Source organism: Pocillopora verrucosa, chromosome 1, assembly GCF_036669915.1.
Source record: "Pocillopora verrucosa isolate sample1 chromosome 1, ASM3666991v2, whole genome shotgun sequence".
In the NCBI taxonomy this organism is placed as follows: Eukaryota; Metazoa; Cnidaria; class Anthozoa; order Scleractinia; family Pocilloporidae; genus Pocillopora; species Pocillopora verrucosa.
In genome coordinates this window covers 17581334-17601737 of record NC_089312.1, presented here as the reverse complement: position 1 = coordinate 17601737, position 20404 = coordinate 17581334, and the positions used below count along the sequence as shown (strand labels likewise).

Below are 20404 nucleotides of genomic sequence, written 5' to 3'. Positions count from 1 at the left end.
TGTAGTAAACTGGTTTCCTATCACAATTTAAAGCAAGTCCTTCAACAACCTACTAGAAACTCTGCTATCTTAGATCTTATGTAACAAACATGCATAACTTGTATAGTAGCCCAACTATTCATGCCCCGCTAGGCTCAAATGATCATAACATCGTATTTTGGCAACCTGGTCTAGCGCACAGGCAGTCCCCGCGGGTTAATCCCCCTAAGCGCCTAGTGCGCCACTACCCTCGATCTGGAATTGATTCTTTTGGAAGATGGATTACCACACATGACTGGTTCACCGATCTCGGCCCCAGTCCTTCCGTTGATGATCTAGTATCCTCGTTTACTACCTAGTTGATAGACGCCATTGATCGGATCCTCCCCGTGAAGACCATCAAACTGCATGGAACAGACAAGCCATGGATAACACCTGAACTCAAGCTTATGATCAAAGACCGACAGAAAGCATTTCACAACGGCAACATCCCAGTCTGGTGTTCCTTGAAATAAAAGTCCAAGAAGAAATAGCAAAGAGGAAAAAGTCTTTCTACAAGAACAAAGTAAAATACCTAAAGAAAGATGACTGCCGCAAGTGGTGGAACATTATCAATCAAATGTCTGGCAGATCTGCAAAGCCCTCCTTTTTTTTTACTGGAACGCGACGGAAAAATCATGTGCCAACAAGAACTCGTTAATAGTTTAAATCAGATCTATGTTTCAGTTAATGCGGACATCCCACCACTCGACGGTAACATACTACTAGCTTTCCTCCCTGCTGAGGCAGGAGTCCTATCGGTGCAGCCCCACGAAGTCTTCAAGAAGCTGCTCGCCATCAAACCTTCCAAGGCCCACGATCCAGACCACGTACCATGTCGCATCGTTAAAGAGTTCGCATACGAACTGGCTGAACCTATCACCACTATCTTTAACACATCACTTCGATCTGGTATTGTACCAGTAATCTGGAAAGAATCTAATATAATACCTATCCCAAAAATACAACCACCTATGAATGAGGGCGACTTCAGACCTATCTCGTCGACTCCCTGTCTGTTCAAAGTTCTTGAGGATTTCGCCGTCACATGGTTAATTGATGATGTCAAGGAAAAAATTAACCCAGATCAGTTTGGATGTCTGAAGGGAACCTCAACAACGTATCGTTTACTTGACATGATTCTACCTGGCTTATGTACCTCGACTCACCCGGAAGACATCTCCGCCTTTGCTTTTTTGATTTGTCCAAAGCTTTCGATCGCATTGGGTACAATGTATTATCAGAGATGTTTCTCGACTTAGGCGTCCGTACATATTTAATACCGTGGATTATTAGTTTTTTGACTAACCGCCTACAACGCGTTAAGTTAGCTGGCTCGACCTCTGACTGGCTCCCAATAACAGCCGGTGTTCCCCAGGGAACAAAACTTGGCCCGATATTGTTCCTGGTAATGATTAACAACTTGAATATCCCTGATCCCGAATCCCGTACTTGGAAGTATGTAGATGATGTATCGCTGTCCGAAGGATTTATAAGGAACAGCAACTCAAACATCTGAACCAGCCTCAATACCGTTGCCTCTTGGAGCCACAGCAACTGGATAAAACCTAACGCTAGAAAGGGCAAAGAAATGCGGCTTTGTTTCCTAAAGGAACCCATAAATCTCCCTCATTTGAAAATCGATAATCAACAATTAGAGCTTGTAACCTCACACAAAGTACTTGGTCTGGTGATCCAGAATAATTTAAAATGGAACAATCACATCGAGTATATTGCCACCAAGGCTTCTAACGACTTCATATACTCCGAGTACTTCTTCGAGGGAGCGTTGAGATTAATGATCTAATTACTATCTATATCACCCTAATACGATCCTTACTTGAATATAACTGTGTCGTATGGCATAATGCTCTTCCCTCTTACCTCTCACAAGAGTTAGAACGTATACAGAAACGTGCACTCAAAATCATAGTACCTGTGTATTCCTACTCAGAAGCCTTTAAATTCCTAAGTTTAGGAACATAAGACGAGAGACGTCGTGAACTCTGTGTTAAAACTCTTGAAAAGATCTCAGAAGGAGGGCCTCTCATTAAACATCTCCCAATGACGAGACGGCGCATGCATCACCATCAAACAAGATGCGCTAACAAATATACATTAACTAAATGCAGGACTGAAAGATTGCGCCGTAGTTTTTTCCTAAGAACTAGTTTAGCTTTCAACAATCAATAAATTTTTAGACCATATACCTACATATATATTTTAACTTATATTTGTAATTTTAATACAAAATCTATTGTAACCCAGTCCTTTTTTGATTAACAGTATGTAATTGTTGTAGTTGTACATTTGTAACCACATTGTAATTCAGATTAATTGCGATGGTGGTGGAATTAAACTTCTTTTATTATTATTATTATCATTATTGATAGTAATTCTCCTTACTGTCTGCTATAAATTCTTGTTATGTGAGTTTTAAGAGTTTGGTATTGCATTAATTAATAATCCCCTAACAGATATTTTTCTTTGTTTTCATCACTTGTCTGCCTGATATTGTATTGATATTGTAGAGAGAAATTCTGTCTTGATCACTAACGGGAATTAAAGGCTTAAAACAAACTTAATGCCACAACACTCTAAGCAAAAAGAACCGGGCATAGTTTGATAAATCAATCCAGGAATGAAAAGGAGAATAAGGAAATAAGCAACAAGTGCCAGAACAGTAACAAATTTCTCGGCTTTTCTGTTAAAGACACGATCAAGAATCTATCATGGCGGCTGCCGCTGAGGATTTGTCTTATGCTGTGCTATGTGATCTTGCTCGCCCTTCTTACACTCCACTCTGTAAATTAATTTTAATAGGGTAACAACGAGAAATGCGAACACTGCACATCTATTCAAAATATCTCAAAACATAGGTTATTTTACCTGAAGAAAAGTCGTTACACAATTCAAGTGAAGAGGAATGGTGTATAGACTATCTTACTGACCGTCAGCAGAGAGTCGTTGTAAAAGGGGAAGTATCTGATTGGCTAACAATTACCTCTGGTGTGCCTCAAGGCTCCCCTTAGGGATCTTTATTTTTTATTATTTAAATCTATGATTTGCCAGGGGTTATCAGTAAGGATAGTTCAATTGCTTTATATGCTGATGATAGCAAATTATATAGGATTATTAATTCTCCAGAGGATATGTCATCTTTTCAGGCTGACCTGAATAAGATTTCTGACTGGTTTAAGGATAATAAAATGAAAATTAATACTAAGAAATTTAAGATCATGAGAATCACAAGGAAAAAGAGTCCTCTGGTTAGGGATTATTACATAAATGATCAAAGTTTGGAAAGTGTACATATATATAAGGACTTAGGTCTGCTCACTAGCTCTAATTTATCATGGAATTCACATATAGATTCTATAACTGCTAAGGCTATTAAAGTTCTTGGTTTGGTTAAAAGAACGTGTATGGATTTTAAGGATATTACTACATTAAGAACATTATACTGTAGTCTTGTTAGACCATTGCTAGAGTATTCATGTGAGACCTAGAATCCTCACACTCAACGTAATATTAATAGAATAGAGGCAATTTACAGGAGGGCAACCAAGTTTATCCTAAAGTCTAGCGAGAATTATAATATTGGACTAAATAATTAGATTTACAAAGTTTATATAATAGGAGATTTATCAGGGATGTTGTATTTTTTATTTAATTAATGAAAGGGTATTATAATCTTGATATTTCTGATACGTTGCTATTTTGTTAATGAACGTAATGTAGATAATAATTTAAGAAAAAAATGACTCTCTTGACCTTGTTAGTATAGTAGAACTAATAGTTTTAAATATAGTTATTTTATCCACATTATCATTGAATGGAATAGCCTACCCAATCATATAAAAGAATCTGTTAGTATTTCTGGTTTTTAAGCATAAAGTTATCATTTCTTGGTAATACTTAGTTCTACTCTTAGAACGGATTATAATGTAGAATTTTAGATCTTTTAATTTTATATTTAGATTATTATATATTTTTATTTATTGTTTTTTTAGAGGGCACGGTAACGAATCTTGCAATCTGATTGGTTCTTTACCCGGTCAGTATTTTCCTATCTCTGCCCACGGGCCACGGTAACGCTTTCGTGAGTCGCCGAGTACATCCCAACTTTCGTTGTCATTTTTCATAAACATACCTCGTTTTCCGGCTGGGCAGTCTTTTTAAGCAAACACGTCGGTCACTACCTCAAGCCGATAAATAACTTATGAATCCTCTCTTTTCTCTCTATCAAATCACTTTGGTTGACAGAAAAATATTGGTTTCAGAATGAATTTGTATAAACAATAGTGTCATTACGTTGGTTGACAAGCGGCCTAAAAACCGTCTGCAATTAATTGTAATCGTTCACAAAAAGTACCCAGAAAGTTGAAACGTGAGGTATTTGGTTACAGTTAAACTGAACGATGGAACTTTCATTCATTTAATATCTGAATTTTCTCGAGCAATTTGTTCATAGTGAAAGAGCGAGCGAAGTTTTAATTTAAGTTCTACAACAAAAATACGCTCCTGGTGAGTCTTTCCAATTCCGTTCAATTTGGACATTTGTACCTTAAATTGCACAACAGAAATTGAAGGAATTTTTTGAGAAAAGGCCGCATTACATTCCCTTGTATCTCGTTGGAGTGTGCCGTTCGAATTTAGTTTTTGTGAAGGAAAGATCAGAGTTAAACACGCCATTACAGCAAACAAACGAGCAAACTCTCATAACTTCAAAATAAAAAAATTGAATTTACTCACAATTACTTTCCTCGCCGTTTACTTAATGAACAGAGGTAAATCTTCGTACATGAATGAATGGTCGATGAGAGTGAATAATACTTTCCGTTAGATCATTAACTGATTTTGAAGAAAACATTGTCGTGACAGTCCTTGCCAAACTAGTTCTGTTGGTTTTCAAATGTTCCTACGCTTTTTTTTTTTTTCTTGCGCGCTCTCTAATTGACAGGTGTCAGATTGTGACAGATACTTGTAAAAATAATGTTTCAAAGTTTGTTTGGAAGCCTTTTAAATCACCTTTATCGTTACCGAAATGAAAATGTTTCGCTGAGGCATCTCTCTTAAATTTGCATCACCTCTATTTTAACTACCATTTACTCACTCAAAAATTGTTCAGTTTATGGAAGATCTTGCCGTATTTACGGCCATAAATCATTCGGGTTCTTTCGGAAAGAATTTCGTCAAGTTTAAAAACAATAAATATGTTATTTACCGGCTAAGGGTCGGTCCGTATGGTGAAAAACTGTGACCTCGGTCTTGAAAATGCTGCCCTCGGCCTACGGCCTCGGGCAGTATTTTCAAGACCTCGGTCACAGTTTTTCACCATACGGACCTCCCAGCCGGCAAATAACATATATATATTTTCTTTTGATTTTATATTATAGATGTTTTCTTTATCATATTTTAGTTTACTGAAGAGCATCCCTCGTATAGTGTCTGGTGCGCTTTTTGGATGCTTCCCTCTCCACCTTTATCTTAATTAAAGTTATAATTTTATGGTTTGGAGAAAACTGTAATAAATAAATAATAAATATATAAGTTATGAATTCTCGAAGTCGAATCTTACCCACTCCACTCAGCAGAAGAAACACTCGGCGACCTTGACAAAACTGATGATTTCCAAGGAAATACGGTCGAGATATTGTTTCTTGAATCTATAGAAGTCGGAAAAGACGCTGAAATTTCTCGTAATTCGAAAGCTCTATCCACGCGAAAGCGCAAATTTATGACAAATAATTTAGAATATTATTTGTAATTCAAACGAATTTTCCCGCTTTCAAAGGCAGATTCAAAATAGTCGACACCGATCTCCTCAGTCGGTTTCGTTCCATTAAAAAGCGAAGTATGATGCCAAGGTGAAGGCTGGTTTTGAAGTTAGTGAAGTTCAGTGGGCAGGTGCAACTATTCTTCCTTGGATTTAGAAATGTTAACACGAACCTAGACAATTTTTTTTCCGGGAATTCGAAATGCTTTGAAAAAAGTCTGCACACGAGCATGAAGAATAGAAGTCATCTCATTCTAATTACCATTGTCATCGCAATACAGTCTACATGATCTCAACTTCAACAAGTCCTTAAGAAACTTAATGAAATTACAAACTCCGTTCGTCATTACCAGTTCACCCATGATTTAAATTTATCTGTTTGTTTTTTTTAAGGAGATTGAAAACCAACAAAGCCACTAGTAGCAAATTTTAGAGCACAATATTTAAAGTACTATTTTTCTACCATCTATTTTGTCCCTAACGCCGTTCCTGCACTCTGCTTACAATTTTCTTTTCCTTTAATATAATTTCAATATTTACCTTTAGCCCTTTGACGTTGCGTCGGTACCAAAAAGCACACGGTTTTTAGGTTAGAAGAGATCTATGTTTTAGTTGGGTCTTCTATTCGAAACTCAAGAGTTTTTCCATTGTGAGGAGCGCGAAGGAAAGCTTTGCACGTGCAAATCGTGCAAGTCTGTCGTTTGCGTTGCTCTAATTAACGAAGTTGAGTGGCCAGGTTTTTTTCCGTTACACAGTTTCATTGAGCAAAACTCATGATAATGATATAAAAAAAAAACTCCTCCATATCTCTGGGTCGAAGAGTCAGGCGGGCGAGATATTTAATCTTTGAAAGCTACGCGAATTTTGCTCATGTGAGTCATTTTGACCAATAGTTAAAAACGAAAAAATGTTCCTGAAATGTTTAAGTCTTAACTTTCCATCTCATCTACATTTAAAACGAATTCTCTTTAATTTCATATTGATAACTCTGCGTGTTCTCTTTACATAAATTGTTGTGGCGGTCCCCACTTTCGCACTTCCAAACCAGGACACCCCAAAATCATCATCATGACGTCGTTCCTTGCCCCTCCCCCCCCCCCCCCCCCAATCCTTCTATCATCTTTGAACAACAAATGGGCAGGATCTAACTTGATACGCCGATCGCTAAATGAGGAGAGCAACCAAATTTCTCTTCGATTTACAGACTTACACAGAAAGAACCACGATTTCTTTTTTTTAGGGCCAACACTTGTTGAGAATTGAATCGGTGTTTGCTCCATACTATTTTCAAGCTGAAAATGTTCACGAAGAGGCATGCCAGTGTTAGTCAACCAAACGTTGTTGTTATTTTGGGTATAGGGAAACGTTAAGTTCATTCAAGACTATTCGTCGCTAAAATCCTACTTTCAAACAAGCGTAGAGAAAATTCATTGTATCAATTACTTTGAAGAGATAGGTCTTATTCGACAAAATGAGTGAGAATGTTTCATTAAGCTGTTCAATTGTATTTAATATGTTAATTTCGAACATCATTACAGAGCATACTCTTAATAATGTTTTACGAGAGTAGAACGAGGAGTACATGTACGTCGCAATTTATCCTCTAGTTGAAAAAAAAATAATAAAATGCTCTTTTTCCTTCTTTCCCTTTCTTCTTTTGCGTGCGGTTGGTTGTAACGTTGTTAGTAAACTCTCATCATAAATATAGAATATACAAAACAAACTAACAAATAAACAAACAACAACAACACACTTGGGAAACAAACATTCCTCGCATGGAATTTTAACTGTTGACGTACAACTTTTGTTATACAAGGAAACTTTTGATTCACAGTTCGGGTTCAATCAATTCGTAGACCAGGGCAAGCCTGTTTTGTTTGTTTCACTTTGTGTTCCATTTTTTTTTTTTTAACATATGAGGTTTTTTAGTAGACCACTGAACATCTTTACGAACCACATCTGGTTTCCTTTTTTTTTGGAGAACATTTTCTATACCAAACAAGACAATCCTGGTGGTATTTGAACCGTTGTCATGACAAAACAGTTTTCTGGTGTACCAAAGATAACCTTGCCACCCTGTTTCTGAAGAATACTTGTCATGAATCAGGATTGTCACACCAGGGTGTCTGCTCTAAATCGCAATTCAAGTGAACGTTTAAGATCGTACAAGGCGCTCCATTGATGTTAAGATTAGTCCGTTTTTCAACTCTGTAATTCAATGTGGTTAGTCCCGTTTCCCTGTCTCTCTTGAATGACTCCTGAGGTTAAAAGAGGACAAAAGTAAGACTGGCATTGTTTGAGTAATCAGAGCTTAAATACAGTGGTGCAGGAGTATGAAAAAAGAAACCTTACCAACATGATAAATACCTGGTAACGGATTGATCTTTCTAGGTTGCTATTGCAGAAAAAACGAGTCTGAAAAAATGCAATCTTCGATCCCAGGTTCAATTTGTTTCTTGATATCAAGTATAAATACAATTTAATACATAATAATTTTGCAACAGCAGGATAAGTAAATAACATTGTTGAAATGAAGTTTGCTATGAATAAGAAAATAAGTAGATAACAATGTAAATCAAGTCGGTGTGATCGTTTGGGTAGAAAAGTCATGATTCTGTAGATGATTTCCATTCAGGTCGCAGTGATATCAAATGATTAGAGGGGGTAAGTTTCTATAGAAACTGTGGTGCTGCGTCGTGGGAGAGTATAACTGGGTAATTAAGTATTATCAACTGAGTTGATAACATAAATTGGCCATCGTAAAGAGTTTAAAAGCTAACGTTTTGAGGGTTAGCCCTTCGTCAGAGCGATTGATGTCAGTCTCGCTCGGACGATAAGTTGTCAACAAGAGATGCTTCATTACCTAAGTTAATTTGTTTCCGTTTAGTTTAGCTTTTATTTTTTCTTATTCACGGCGGAATTGATAAACATAAATGAAGGGTTGCCGCGAATCGAGAAAAGTTGGCCTTACGTAAAAGAGCAGATCCGCAAGACGCTTGCGCGCAAGCTCTCTTGGGGAACAGGGGGGAAGGGGGTTTGGAGCAGACGGCAGGGAAAGACTTCTTTCTTCTTCTATCCCCCCCCCCCTCCTTTCCCGCAAGAGAGGTTGCTTGAAAGCCACTTTATATCCTACTATCCTGTGTAAAACGCGCAGTTTTCTTCATGCCTCTAACATATTATGGTAGCCCACCTTTTTCTGATTAAAAAATCTTGCATAATCTCTTTTTCTTTTCTTGGAGTCATGGTCATGCTTGAAGGTGTCATAACCGGTGGTTATCTTTTTTTTACTATGTCGATAAATCTGAAAAAGAACAACACACTGATTAATAACACCAGCAACCGTAAAAAAAAGGTATTAACGGTGTAAGTAAAGAAAAACATTTGTTCTGATTGGTCAATAAAGCATTAACTACCGTCGAACCTCTCCACAACGGCCACCTGAGGGACCGAGGAGGTCGGGAAGGGGAGGTCTTGGCTGGTACAAGGGTATAGGAAGTCGTAAGGAGGTGTAATATGACTCCTGTTGTGGCTTTTAGATGGGTATAAACTTTTAAACCTATAACTATATTACCAAAAAGTTGGGAAACGGGTTGACAAATAAAATGATCAAGATGAGGTACAGACAATGTCCACTTTTAGCCTTGAATGAATTTCATATACAGATACGTAATACGTTCTCGTTAGAGGAATGAAAACAGTGAAGGATTGTCAGCTCAAGGGACTTAACACACATTATGTTTCACTGTTCCTCAGTAGTTGTTGATCTGGCGAGGCCCGTCGCAGGCGGTTACCTTTGCGGAGAGGGTGGTCATTGAGGTGGTCATGATTAGGAGAATTTGATTAACAAACAAGAGCTTCTACTGTTAGAGATCATTCTCGTTTTATTTCTCACAACTTAGATGTTTTATTCAGGGGTGATACTTTAACCCTTTAACTCCCAAGATTTGATTGTTAATTCTCCTTTGTAGCTGCTACACATTTCCTTGTAAATTAGTTATAAGAACTTGGTGCTAGATCAATATAGTAGCTTCTACCTGACAAGTTTGAATATTCTCATCACCTGTTTGCTGAAGAATGTATGGATATTGTAGGGAGAAGTTTTATGTTAATCACTTCTGGGAGTTAAAGTGTTCAGGAGACACTAGAAGTTTTTCGTGGCTTAATAAAGGTTTCAATGTACTTGGATAAAAACATTGCTGCGACTTACAGTTAAGCCAGCTTCTTTCATTCTCTGGTACAGCTCATCATCTTCTCGACCCCAGCCCCAAAATTTGTTGGAGAGCCCATTAACCTAGAAATAAACAAAACAACAATGTGTCTGGACTGAACTTAAACTTAATGGTTGTCAATTGAGGGAGTTTTTGATGAAAATTTAGCAGCAAAACAACCTAATGTTGACTCCAAATTATGCCCTCAAATAAAACCAAACCAAGAGATTGATATATACTCATTTCCTGTACTGGTTTTTAGCATTTCTCATCAGTTGTTACAATCTGTGTCATGGCAGATGACACAATAAGGTATTATGAGTGAGATAATATTTGCCCCCAATTCCTTACTTTGACTGTCTCCAAAGTCTTCATACTACATGGAATGAGGAAAGGAGGCATTAAGTTTAAGTGTAATAAATTTGAAGCCTTTACCCTAGAATTTGGAATCAAAAGTGGCCAGAGGCTATTAACCCTTTACACCCAAACATCAGTTTGGTTGTTCTCCATAATGTTCTTTCTTTATTTTCTAAGGTGCTAACATGGAGAATTTGTTTAAAAATCAAAATTTTTTTTAGTTGGTGATCATTCCCTTTATTCTCTTGACTTTTATGTGTGATAATCAGGTGATAACATGAGGAGAAATTAGATGCTGGTCAATCTTAGGGGTAAAAGGGTTAAAATCAATGATGATAGATGTTAAATAACATCAGCTCTTTAACTAAGCCAAAGGAAAATTCTGAGACACACACAAAGGGACAGAAAGATTCTTTTGGTATACATGCTTATGGCAACTCTTTGACATCTTTCTTAGGTGCATCAATATTTGATTCCACAGGTAGTATTACTATGAATTCTTCTATTCCTACATGTATACAGAAAATTTTTCTTTACATGCCTACAAAATTTGACTCACCTTTTCAAACTGTGCAATTGACATAATTAAAATTCCACCTACAAATGTTGGATAGTGATATTTTGGATGTAGGAAGGGTGCTGATACATGAAAAGGTCCTCTGTCAGGAAATCCATAATATAAGTCCTTGTTAAGAGGAAGGAGATCCACATCATGCATAGCTATATAGTCACAATGATTTCCTCTTGCCTCCAAGAATCCAGCATTTAAAAGGGAAGCTCTATTGAATCTGTGAGAAAAGAAACAAAAATAAAGTCATGCATTGAAGGTAATGATCTGCATGATCAGCAGGTATGTTAGAGAAGCAGGTAATTTAGTGTTAGCAACTGAGTTGAAAATGTAAATTGACCACCTTAAAGAGATTAAAGGCAGATGTTTTGAGCATTAGCCCTTTGTCAGAGTGATTGATTATATTAGAGAAAGATGTACATGTTACTTACTTGCCATGAGTGTAGGTTTTGACCTTCAATCTTAGTTTCACTCACTGGCACTTGGCTAACATGTTGGTGAACTATACCATACTACAGTATTCCAGCAAAAAGGACTTATTCTATGTTTATATAGATGGACAAACTGTACTAGGTCATGTGAACAATTTTCTGTTCCAACCACTTACCTATGCTTATCAACTTGGTTAACAATAAATATTTTGTGTCTGACTTTCTTGTCATTTAAATACTTGTGCATATGGGGAACAAATTCAAGCAGCTCCTCAAATCTGTCCCTGTAAGGAACAACCAGTCCAAGTTGATGTGGTCCCCAATCCTTTTCAGGAAGTCTCTCTTCTCTAATGATACTTTCTAAAATGAAATTTCCAACCATAAAGACATTAGCCTTTTCAAACAATATCTTGTGAAGTTTCCCTGGAGTAAGGGAGCTTGGATGCTATTACAAGGAAGATAACAAACAGGTAATACCTGAATACCTGCTTCATGTCAAATAGATTAAAGACTGGCCCTAAGAGTACAGATGGAGAGTCACAAAAAAAGTTGTAAATTGAATCAAGATCCTAGATGAATGGAACTCCATTCCTAAAATCATTATGCAAAGCTACATAAAGCCGATCCTCTGAAACTTAAGCTCTCTGATAACAGAAAAATTTTTTTATACATGTTAGAATAATACCGAGGGGAAGTATAGTTCAAATTATTTGTTTAATAAGGTTCATATGAAAAAAATAGAGATACTTGCTGACAAAATGAAACAAAATGTATTTAAGGAATACTACACTGTGCTTTGACAGATGGATTCAAGTGACAAAGATTGCCCTCTACTGGCAAAACAGCCTTGGAAGGTAAAGGTGTAGACATGGCTTATGGAAGAGAATTGAACTACAGTTTTGTTAAAAAGAAAGAGGAATAAGAATGACAACTGAAAAGAACATTATATATAATTCACAATGTCTCTTAACTGCCACATTGGAAATTGACAAAGGGAAGTATCATTGGATGAGAAAATTAAATGGAACTAGAAGAAGCAATCAAGAAAAGTTAAGTTAAGTTAAGTTGGGGCATCAAACCCTGACCATGTTTGAGACCAAATCTATTAATTTTGCTTCCCATTTTAAAGGAGAAGTGAAGCCAAAAATTTCATTAAAAATATTACTTTCTGTGCATGTGCATGACTATCTGTAAAGGAATAGAATGAAGTTTTGGTTATCATTTTGTTTGTTTCTTGTTCATAGTAAGAAACTTTAACTTAAACTTACCTATCTCTTGAGTGGTGGGGAAATGAAAGATCTTACTGAGTAACATGCAAAGGCCACATATCAGAGCATATTGAGCAAATTGCCTGTATTTGCCAATTTTGAAAGACAATGACTAAACTCAAATCAATGTGTTAATAAATCACTCATACTGCTGACCACCCTGCTAATTCATGTGCCAATCTAATTTAAAGAATGATATATGTAACAATTCAGTCTCTGATGCAATTCATTTAGATGCAACTAAGTGGAGAAATACTCTGAAGTTTAGCCATAACTTTGCTGATGACCTGTGATCAACATGTAGTTCTTGCATTTCCCTTAAATATTTCACCGTTGATTTTATTATGTTACAAGCCCAGGAAAATATGGTTCAAGGCCATATATACACCACTATTAATTAAATTACCATATGTAATTACTAATTACTTTCCTTTGTAAGATTATATTTTTGATTAGTCCATTTAATTTTTAGAAATAAACTGTCTGTTTTAATAGCAAGAAGCGGAGCGTTAAACAAACAAATCAATGCCGACACGTCATCAAGAGCGCTAACGAGATTTTTACGTCCACGCGACGATAATAAAGTTCGCAAGTAATGTATTAAAAACCACGACTGTACGTACCCTTTGCAGGAGTTTGGACGGAATCTCCGTTTGCTCTTTTTTGTTTCTCTGCAACTATTTTAAAATTGTCGTCTGAGTGTGGAAAGTCGTGTTCATGTGCAGAAAACCTTGCGCTCTCGAAATATTGACGACAATAACAGCCATTTTCATTTAAGTATTTCATCGATATCCATATTGTCCCAGCAATCGCGAATGTTAGATAGAAAAACATTCCAATAATGACTCCACGGGGTACAACAGCCATCTGGAGACCACATCTAGTTAAATTCCAGTTTGAAATTCTGTATCAGCAATATCGGCTGGTTGAGAAGTTGCGTCCGATAACAGATACTGAACACATTTCTGTAGTAGACATAGCATTAATTCAACTGGTTTTAAAGTAGTCAAAGAGTAAGTTTGTCCTCTTTAGATAATTTTCCCTTTCCCCCATGAATTGATAGTGGTAAAGATATTATTTTGGCTCGATGGAGCCAGTGCACAATCCCCCGATTTCCTCCTGTTTTCGAGTAAGTCCTCGAAGCCCGCAGATATACAGCGGGTTCTAACGGTTTCTCGAAAATATGTGGTATAATTGACATAATTGGAATCGACTGGAATAAACTATCATAGCGCATGAGCAGTGTAACTCCACGTGGAAAGCCAGAAGATCGTGAAACCTGCCGAAGTAGAATTCTTCGTAATAATGGTTTCTTTTATATGTAATGTATGTGGTCAAACAGTCCGAAAAGCTCAGGTAGAAAGACACTATCAGAACGACTGCCGTAATTGCGAAGTTCTGTCGTGCATCGACTGCGGGAGGGACTTCCATGGTGATGAGTACACTTCGCATACATCGTGTATAACTGAGGCAGAGAAGTATCAAGGAAAGCTCTATAAACCAAAGGATAGACAGAATAAAGGTGAACACAAGCAGCAAGAATGGCTTAAGGTGATTAAAAGGATGACAGTTTTCACTTTATCAGTAGTCAATTCTAACGGCGACTCCATCCAGTGGAAGTTTTGTCGCTTATGATTAGAGTTACACGTGAGCATTGAAGTAAGCTTAATGTGGATCTTCAGTCCATTAACTTCTGAGATTTGATTTTAGATTGTGCACATCCTAACTCTACCCTAGGGCTGTTACACATCTCGTAAATCAGTCTCGAGAATCTGGTTTTTGATCAAGATATCAAGTTTGAGTATTCTCATTTTCAAGTTTTCATGTATGTTATTATTTAAGGAAAAGTTACATTTAAATCTCATCTGGGAGTTCAAAGTTTAAACTTTGACCCTTTTTAACCAGAGAACTCAATGCTTTGTATCAATTCTTATATTAGGGCAATTAAGGGTTGTGATTCTTAAACCTTGACAGATACAGCCTTTAATGTGTAATATATGAACTAGAACGTCAAATTCTTTTTATGTGTAGAGCTGCAGTACAGCATGTCTTTTTGCAGTACTTAGACAATCCCTGTGGTGATGACTTAACTTAGGACACCTATGATAACCTCAAAGAGGATGATTTAACATAAGTTATTGTATCTGAACAGGGAAGTAATCTTTAGATTGATAATTGAAGATAGTTTTCCTTTTGCTTTAGTTTTACTGCAGATTTCCCTTTTGCATACTCAAAGAAGCGATTAATATTTTTTCATTTGATCACACTTTTTTATAATAGTATTGCACTTGTATTCCCAAATTTAAAACTGGATTCAAGTGTGTTTTATGGTTTAATTGTAACCCCATAAATTATGGTTCCTTTGGAGAATACTTCCAAGCATCAGTTTGATTTTTAAACAATCTGAGATGAAAAGAAACATTTCTTTTTCTGTCCTTTTTATCAGCAAGTGAGAGAGGCATCAAGATCCGAAAAAGTGGATCCACGTTTATCTAACCTTCTGGACAGAATTAGTGAATATTCCAATATTCCAAGAAAGAAAGTTAAATTCCAAGTAAGTAAGATATACATATATTTGTAATAAACTTGTAACTAGTGGTTGTACAAAATGTTAAACTCATCAAATAAGTTTTCACCATGGCTTATCATTGAGGAAAAGGGAGATGAAGTAACCTGATCATTTTTCTTGGACAAGAAGGTTGACTCTGTTAGGAAACCCTAGCAAAATGCTAATAGACAGAGCTACCGAAGAGACTTCTTGCCACTTCCTTCAAATGAAACTGGATAAAGTTCTCGCAGAACTTTGCACTGTCTTTTGTTACTGCATGTTTTATTTATCATGGGAGAAAAGGCTGAACATTACTTAAAATTGTTTCTCTCTCTCTTTCTCTCTCTCTTTTTTTTTCTTAATTTTGTCCATGTGGTGATGACTCAGCTAAGGACTCTTATACATTATTTTTCCAAGTTGATGATAGAGAGCTAGTCCAGTTCCTTTCTAAGTGTATTTTTGATTGTATCGTCAGAATTTCTGCAAGAATAGCATTGGTGTGCGAGATGATGCAACTTTGGACAAGCTGTGGAACCTTTTCTCAGAGAGTACAAAGGTAAGGAGATTCCAAAATAGGTTATGCAGTCACTTTTGTTGCACGAGTAATGATAGGTTAAGCCATTTCTTTAATTGACTAATACTAACCATCTTTAATGGTTAGTATGCATAACAGGTAATAAAAAGAGTCTGGGTTTGAGTCAAGATGAGGGTCATTGGGGTCTGCACTTAGCATGGATCTTAACTTTTACAGTGCCTCTCTCCAACTAGACACTAACCCTTTATGCCCTAACATCAGTATGCATATTCTCCATACTGTTTTTTATACATTTCCTAAGGTGTTGAATAGGAGAATTTGTGTACTGATCAAAAGCTTTTTTTTTCATTGGTGATCATTTCCTTTATTCTCATGACCTTAATGTGTGATTCAGGGGTGATATTGAAGGGAGAAATTAGATACTAGTCACTCTTAAGGCCTATTTACACGGTACGACTTTGTCGCATGCGACAAGCTTACAACAGGCCTACGACATGACTTAGGACAATTTACACGCGCACGACATTTTCACCTACGACATGCCAAAATCGCGTGCAATTCCACTCGTTTCGGCCGCGGTCATTGTTTCAATAATTTGCAAGAGAAGGAAAAGAACCTCTTCCTCGCTCCACAGTGATATCATATTCTCTGTTTCCTCATCTGAGAATGTATTTTTCGCTTTGGAAGCAGTCTTCGACTTTCCGGAGGCGACTTCCTCTGCCATTTTGACGCAAGAAAATTTCACCTTCCTCCCCTACTCAGTAGAAATTTGTCACAAAATACGTCATTTTCCATCAATTTCGGCTACGATTGTTGCAGCGTTTTAAAACATGTTTTAAAATCCTACGACATTTTTCGTGATGTGCACGACAGTCGTAAGCGAGTGGTAGGTTTGATTTACACGATACAATTCGTGTCGTAGGCCTGTCGTAAGCTTGTCGCATGCGACAAAGTCGTACCGTGTAAATAGGCCTTTAGGGTTTTAAAGGGTTAAATGAGTATAGGCAAACTCTCAGGAAATCCTGTTTCAATGTAGAGGGATAACCTTCAATGGACTCCTATCTCATCAAGGATAAGTAATAAGACTATTAGGTGCCACTTACCTTCTCTTTTTAACCCTTTAATTCCCATGAGTGATAAAGATATAATTTTTCCCTGCAATACCAATACAATATCAGGCAGATAAGTGATGGGAATGAAGAAAATTACCAATTAGGGGATTCGTAGGAGATCCAATATCAAATTCTACAAACTAACATACTAATAATTGTATAGAAGACAGTGAGGAGAAGTACTAATGAGACTTAGGGAGTGTAAGGACTAATGGATATACAATGGGAGGGTGTTTTCCAACTGTTTTCACATGTTAACTGTCTGAAAATGGGCCTGAAATAAGATTCAGCTGCTGTGCAATATTGCTCAAGACTATTTGTTTGAAATGTTTTTTCAAAAAAATTAAACTTACAACATCTGTGATTTACTTGTAAAGTTTTGTGGGTCAAAGCATTCAGAGTCATTATTACTGCAGCAGTTAGTGAAACAAGAGCCATCTTGGCTTTTTGTATTTCATTTACCAGAATTCGCAAGAACAGGGTGTGACTAGCAGCAATGGTGTTGTTGACCATGAAAAAAGCAATGGATCATCTTTTCAAAGTAATGCTGAAGACCAGTGCAATGGAGATTCTACAAAACACACAGTAAAAGAAAAGAATCGCGAAGTTGATGACAGCAATGTTGAACAGAACTCAAAAGATAGGAGAGATAAAAAGACTAAAAAACACAAGGAAAGGAAAAAATTTAAAGACATTGACTCTTTTGAAAGTGAGCAGAGAATAAAGGAAAAGAAATACAAAAGCAACTCACATGGGAATGCAGAAGAGTCAGATAAACTTGTTGATACTGAAAATGAACAGAAAAGAAAAAGAAAAAGAAATGAAGAGGAAGATGGTAAAGGTGAGTCTCTGAAATGAAGCTCCTCAGACTTCATTTTCTTATGTCCATTTCTGTAGAACCAAGCCATCAGAGCAGTGACCTTACAGCACACTGAAGTAACATACGTGTAAGGTGGAGCCAAAGAATCAATATGGGAATGATATTTTTTTCTGCAGAAATCTATCAAAAAGTGGATGACTTAACAAGTGTAGTCTATTTCAAGGTGTAAAAGGTCATGTTTCTCTGATTTCCAATTGTCTGATTTTGATTAATTTAATTGCTTTGCTTTTAACTCTTTAACTCCCTTAAGTGACTATAAGAGAATTTCACCCTACAACCAGATAAGTGATGAGAATAAAGAAGAATATTGATTTGGGGATAATTAGTTGATCCGATACTAATCTCTCTGAACTAACATTATGAGAATTGTATGGTTGACATTAAGGAGAATAAAAATTTGATCTGGGAGTTAAAGGGTTAAGCCTTGAAATGTCTTTCACCAATACCAAATGATAGAAGCACAGAATTTAGGGGAGGGGTTGGTGGGTAGAAATGTGGAGTAAGGTCACTGCTTGATACATATAGCTTTTGCATGATTTTTTTAAATAAAAATTATGTGTCTGCATGCCATGGTATCCATTTCACTCCTACTTCTGCGATGATGACTTAACTTAGGACACCTTATGAAACCTCAAGGTGATTAAGAAAAAGTTACACCTCTGAGCAGAAATCAGTAAGAGTTATTGGTTATCAGTGCCCCAAATTTGTTGTGGCATTAAACAATTGAAGTGAATGAACGAGCAAAGTGGTTTAGCAAGATGACTGGAAAATGAGAGTTTTTAACTTCTTCATTGATGAAAAAATGCAACATTTACCAGAGGGTGTGATCTTCCAGTACAATTGCAATGTATGTTAATATTGTGTACAGTACATCCACTTAAAATGTGTATCAGTAACTTGTAATGACTAATGATAACAACAGAAAACTGTTCATCAAGTGAGTAGATTTGGTTTTCAAATTCATCTCTTGCTACATAGAAATGAGTTTCGTCTGTTGAATCAAAGAGCGCACTCTCAGTTAGTATTAACACACAACATGAACCCATCCATGCCACTTTTGAAGCCTATCAGAATACAGAATTTGCCTCATCTTGCACACCCACGATGCCAGCACTATGGTATTTAGTACCAACAATGGAATGATGTTAAAACTGAATGCTTTCCTTATTTGATATTTTTACATAAAATGTTTACATAGGTGAACCTCAACAATCCAAGATATTAAAAATGGAAAGTGAAGGAATAAACAGTGATAAAAGTGAGTGACTACTGGGGATTCTGTTGGTACATCTTTGTCTCCTCATTAAATTTCCCTCTATTATTTCACTACCAACCCACTTCTTGTAAACTTTGTAGTTCTCACTTCTGCAATGATGACTTAACTTAGGACACCTATGATCACCTCATAGAGGATGATTACAAACAAGTTAAAATTCTGAGCAGGTTTGAGTGAGACGAAATCAGAGAAAGGTTGTTAATATTCAGTAGATACCCCAATTAGTACCCGCAATCACCTTGTGCCTCCATTTATACAAAACTAACTCTAAGCACTATTCAAACTGCACGTGTCATCTTTAGGGACACTCTATGATTTTATATTTTTTCAGTTATGAATGTTTGTGATAAAAGTAGAACCCTGTTAACTCAAACTCCCAATGTAACCAAGAAATGGTTTCAGTTATAGGGGGGTTGAGATGGCTGATAGCAAATGACTGAAAAAATGGAGTCATGGGAAATCAGATCTTGTTCAAGTTACCAGGGGGTTTGAGTTAACAATTTTTCATTAGTGGGGTTTTTACTGTAGCTAAACTCAATTAAAAGCAACAATTTTTATGTATCATGCAGATCAATTTAATTGGAAATCTACAATTAAGGCAGTCTTGAGGCAAGCTCCTGATCAAGAATTACAAATCAAAAGATTAAGGAAAAAGGTAAAAATTATGTAAACATTGCACAGTTATCAGTAATAATGATGATGATGATGATGATGATAATAATGATAATGATGATAATGATGATGATAATAAAAATAATAATAGTAAAAATGATAATAATAACAAGTGTCTTAAGCTCTTATGGGATGGATGATTCTCTTTTGTAATTATTTCTAACATAGGTAACAATTTGTGAGGAAATGGGACCATAAGTCTTAAAACAAAATTTTCGCAGAGTTGTTCAGTGTTTCAAAGTAATGTTATCTGTACAAGGAACCTTATCCATTTCAAATAATCAATAATACAGTCTGGATGAGATAAATGAAATTGTAGTATTTATCCTTGATAATTGTGATTGTTTATTTTACTTGACCTATGCTGTAACATCACAGGGAAATTATGATGTATAGACTGTTAATCCTTTTATAATTTTCTTTTTTACCACAGGTTTTGGCAGAATTTGAAGCAAGAGGAGCTAATACAAGAAATCTTTCTGATAATGAACTAAGAGCTCTATTTGAGAAAAAGATAACAAAAAATCCTAAATTTAAGGTTCACAAAGACAGAGTGAAACTTGTCAAATAAGGAATTTTCTACTTAACTCTCATTTATTTTTCAGTAAGTCTGGTGTTTTGTGAAAGTTGTTCTTTTTGAAACTATGTAGTTTATATTCATTTAATAAAAAGGAGAACACAAGTGATGTAGTACTAGTGTGTATCTTCAAATCCTGATGTGATGTGGTAGTCCCCTAGTGTTACATATGGTG

At 36.3% G+C, this 20404-nt stretch overlaps 3 protein-coding genes across 3 annotated transcripts; 2 read left to right on the top strand and 1 right to left on the bottom strand.

Annotated features, from left to right (window-relative positions):
- The first annotated feature begins 563 nt into the window (after window positions 1–563).
- Window positions 564–1280, top strand: LOC136284465 (uncharacterized). Its single transcript, XM_066174819.1, has one exon. It carries the CDS (start codon window positions 564–566, stop codon window positions 1278–1280), a length of 717 nt encoding a protein of 238 aa, XP_066030916.1.
- A 6001-nt stretch (window positions 1281–7281) lies between these two features.
- On the bottom strand, window positions 7282–13759 carry LOC131799753 (beta-1,4-galactosyltransferase 7-like). The gene is made up of 6 exons (XM_059117454.2): window positions 13253–13759; window positions 11538–11721; window positions 10922–11150; window positions 10005–10088; window positions 8988–9098; window positions 7282–8055 (listed from the first exon to the last, which is right to left on the bottom strand). The coding sequence occupies exons 1-6, from the start codon at window positions 13494–13496 to the stop codon at window positions 7894–7896; spliced, it is 1014 nt and encodes a 337-aa protein (XP_058973437.2). The 5' UTR covers window positions 13497–13759; the 3' UTR covers window positions 7282–7893.
- Window positions 13760–13883: 124 nt separating this feature from the next.
- LOC131797174 (cell growth-regulating nucleolar protein-like) lies at window positions 13884–20362 on the top strand. Its single transcript, XM_059114794.2, has 7 exons — window positions 13884–14180; window positions 15076–15183; window positions 15653–15733; window positions 17290–17665; window positions 18903–18962; window positions 19550–19635; window positions 20086–20362. Exons 1-7 carry the CDS (start codon window positions 13935–13937, stop codon window positions 20221–20223), a joined length of 1095 nt encoding a protein of 364 aa, XP_058970777.2. The 5' UTR covers window positions 13884–13934; the 3' UTR covers window positions 20224–20362.
- Window positions 20363–20404: the final 42 nt, after the last annotated feature.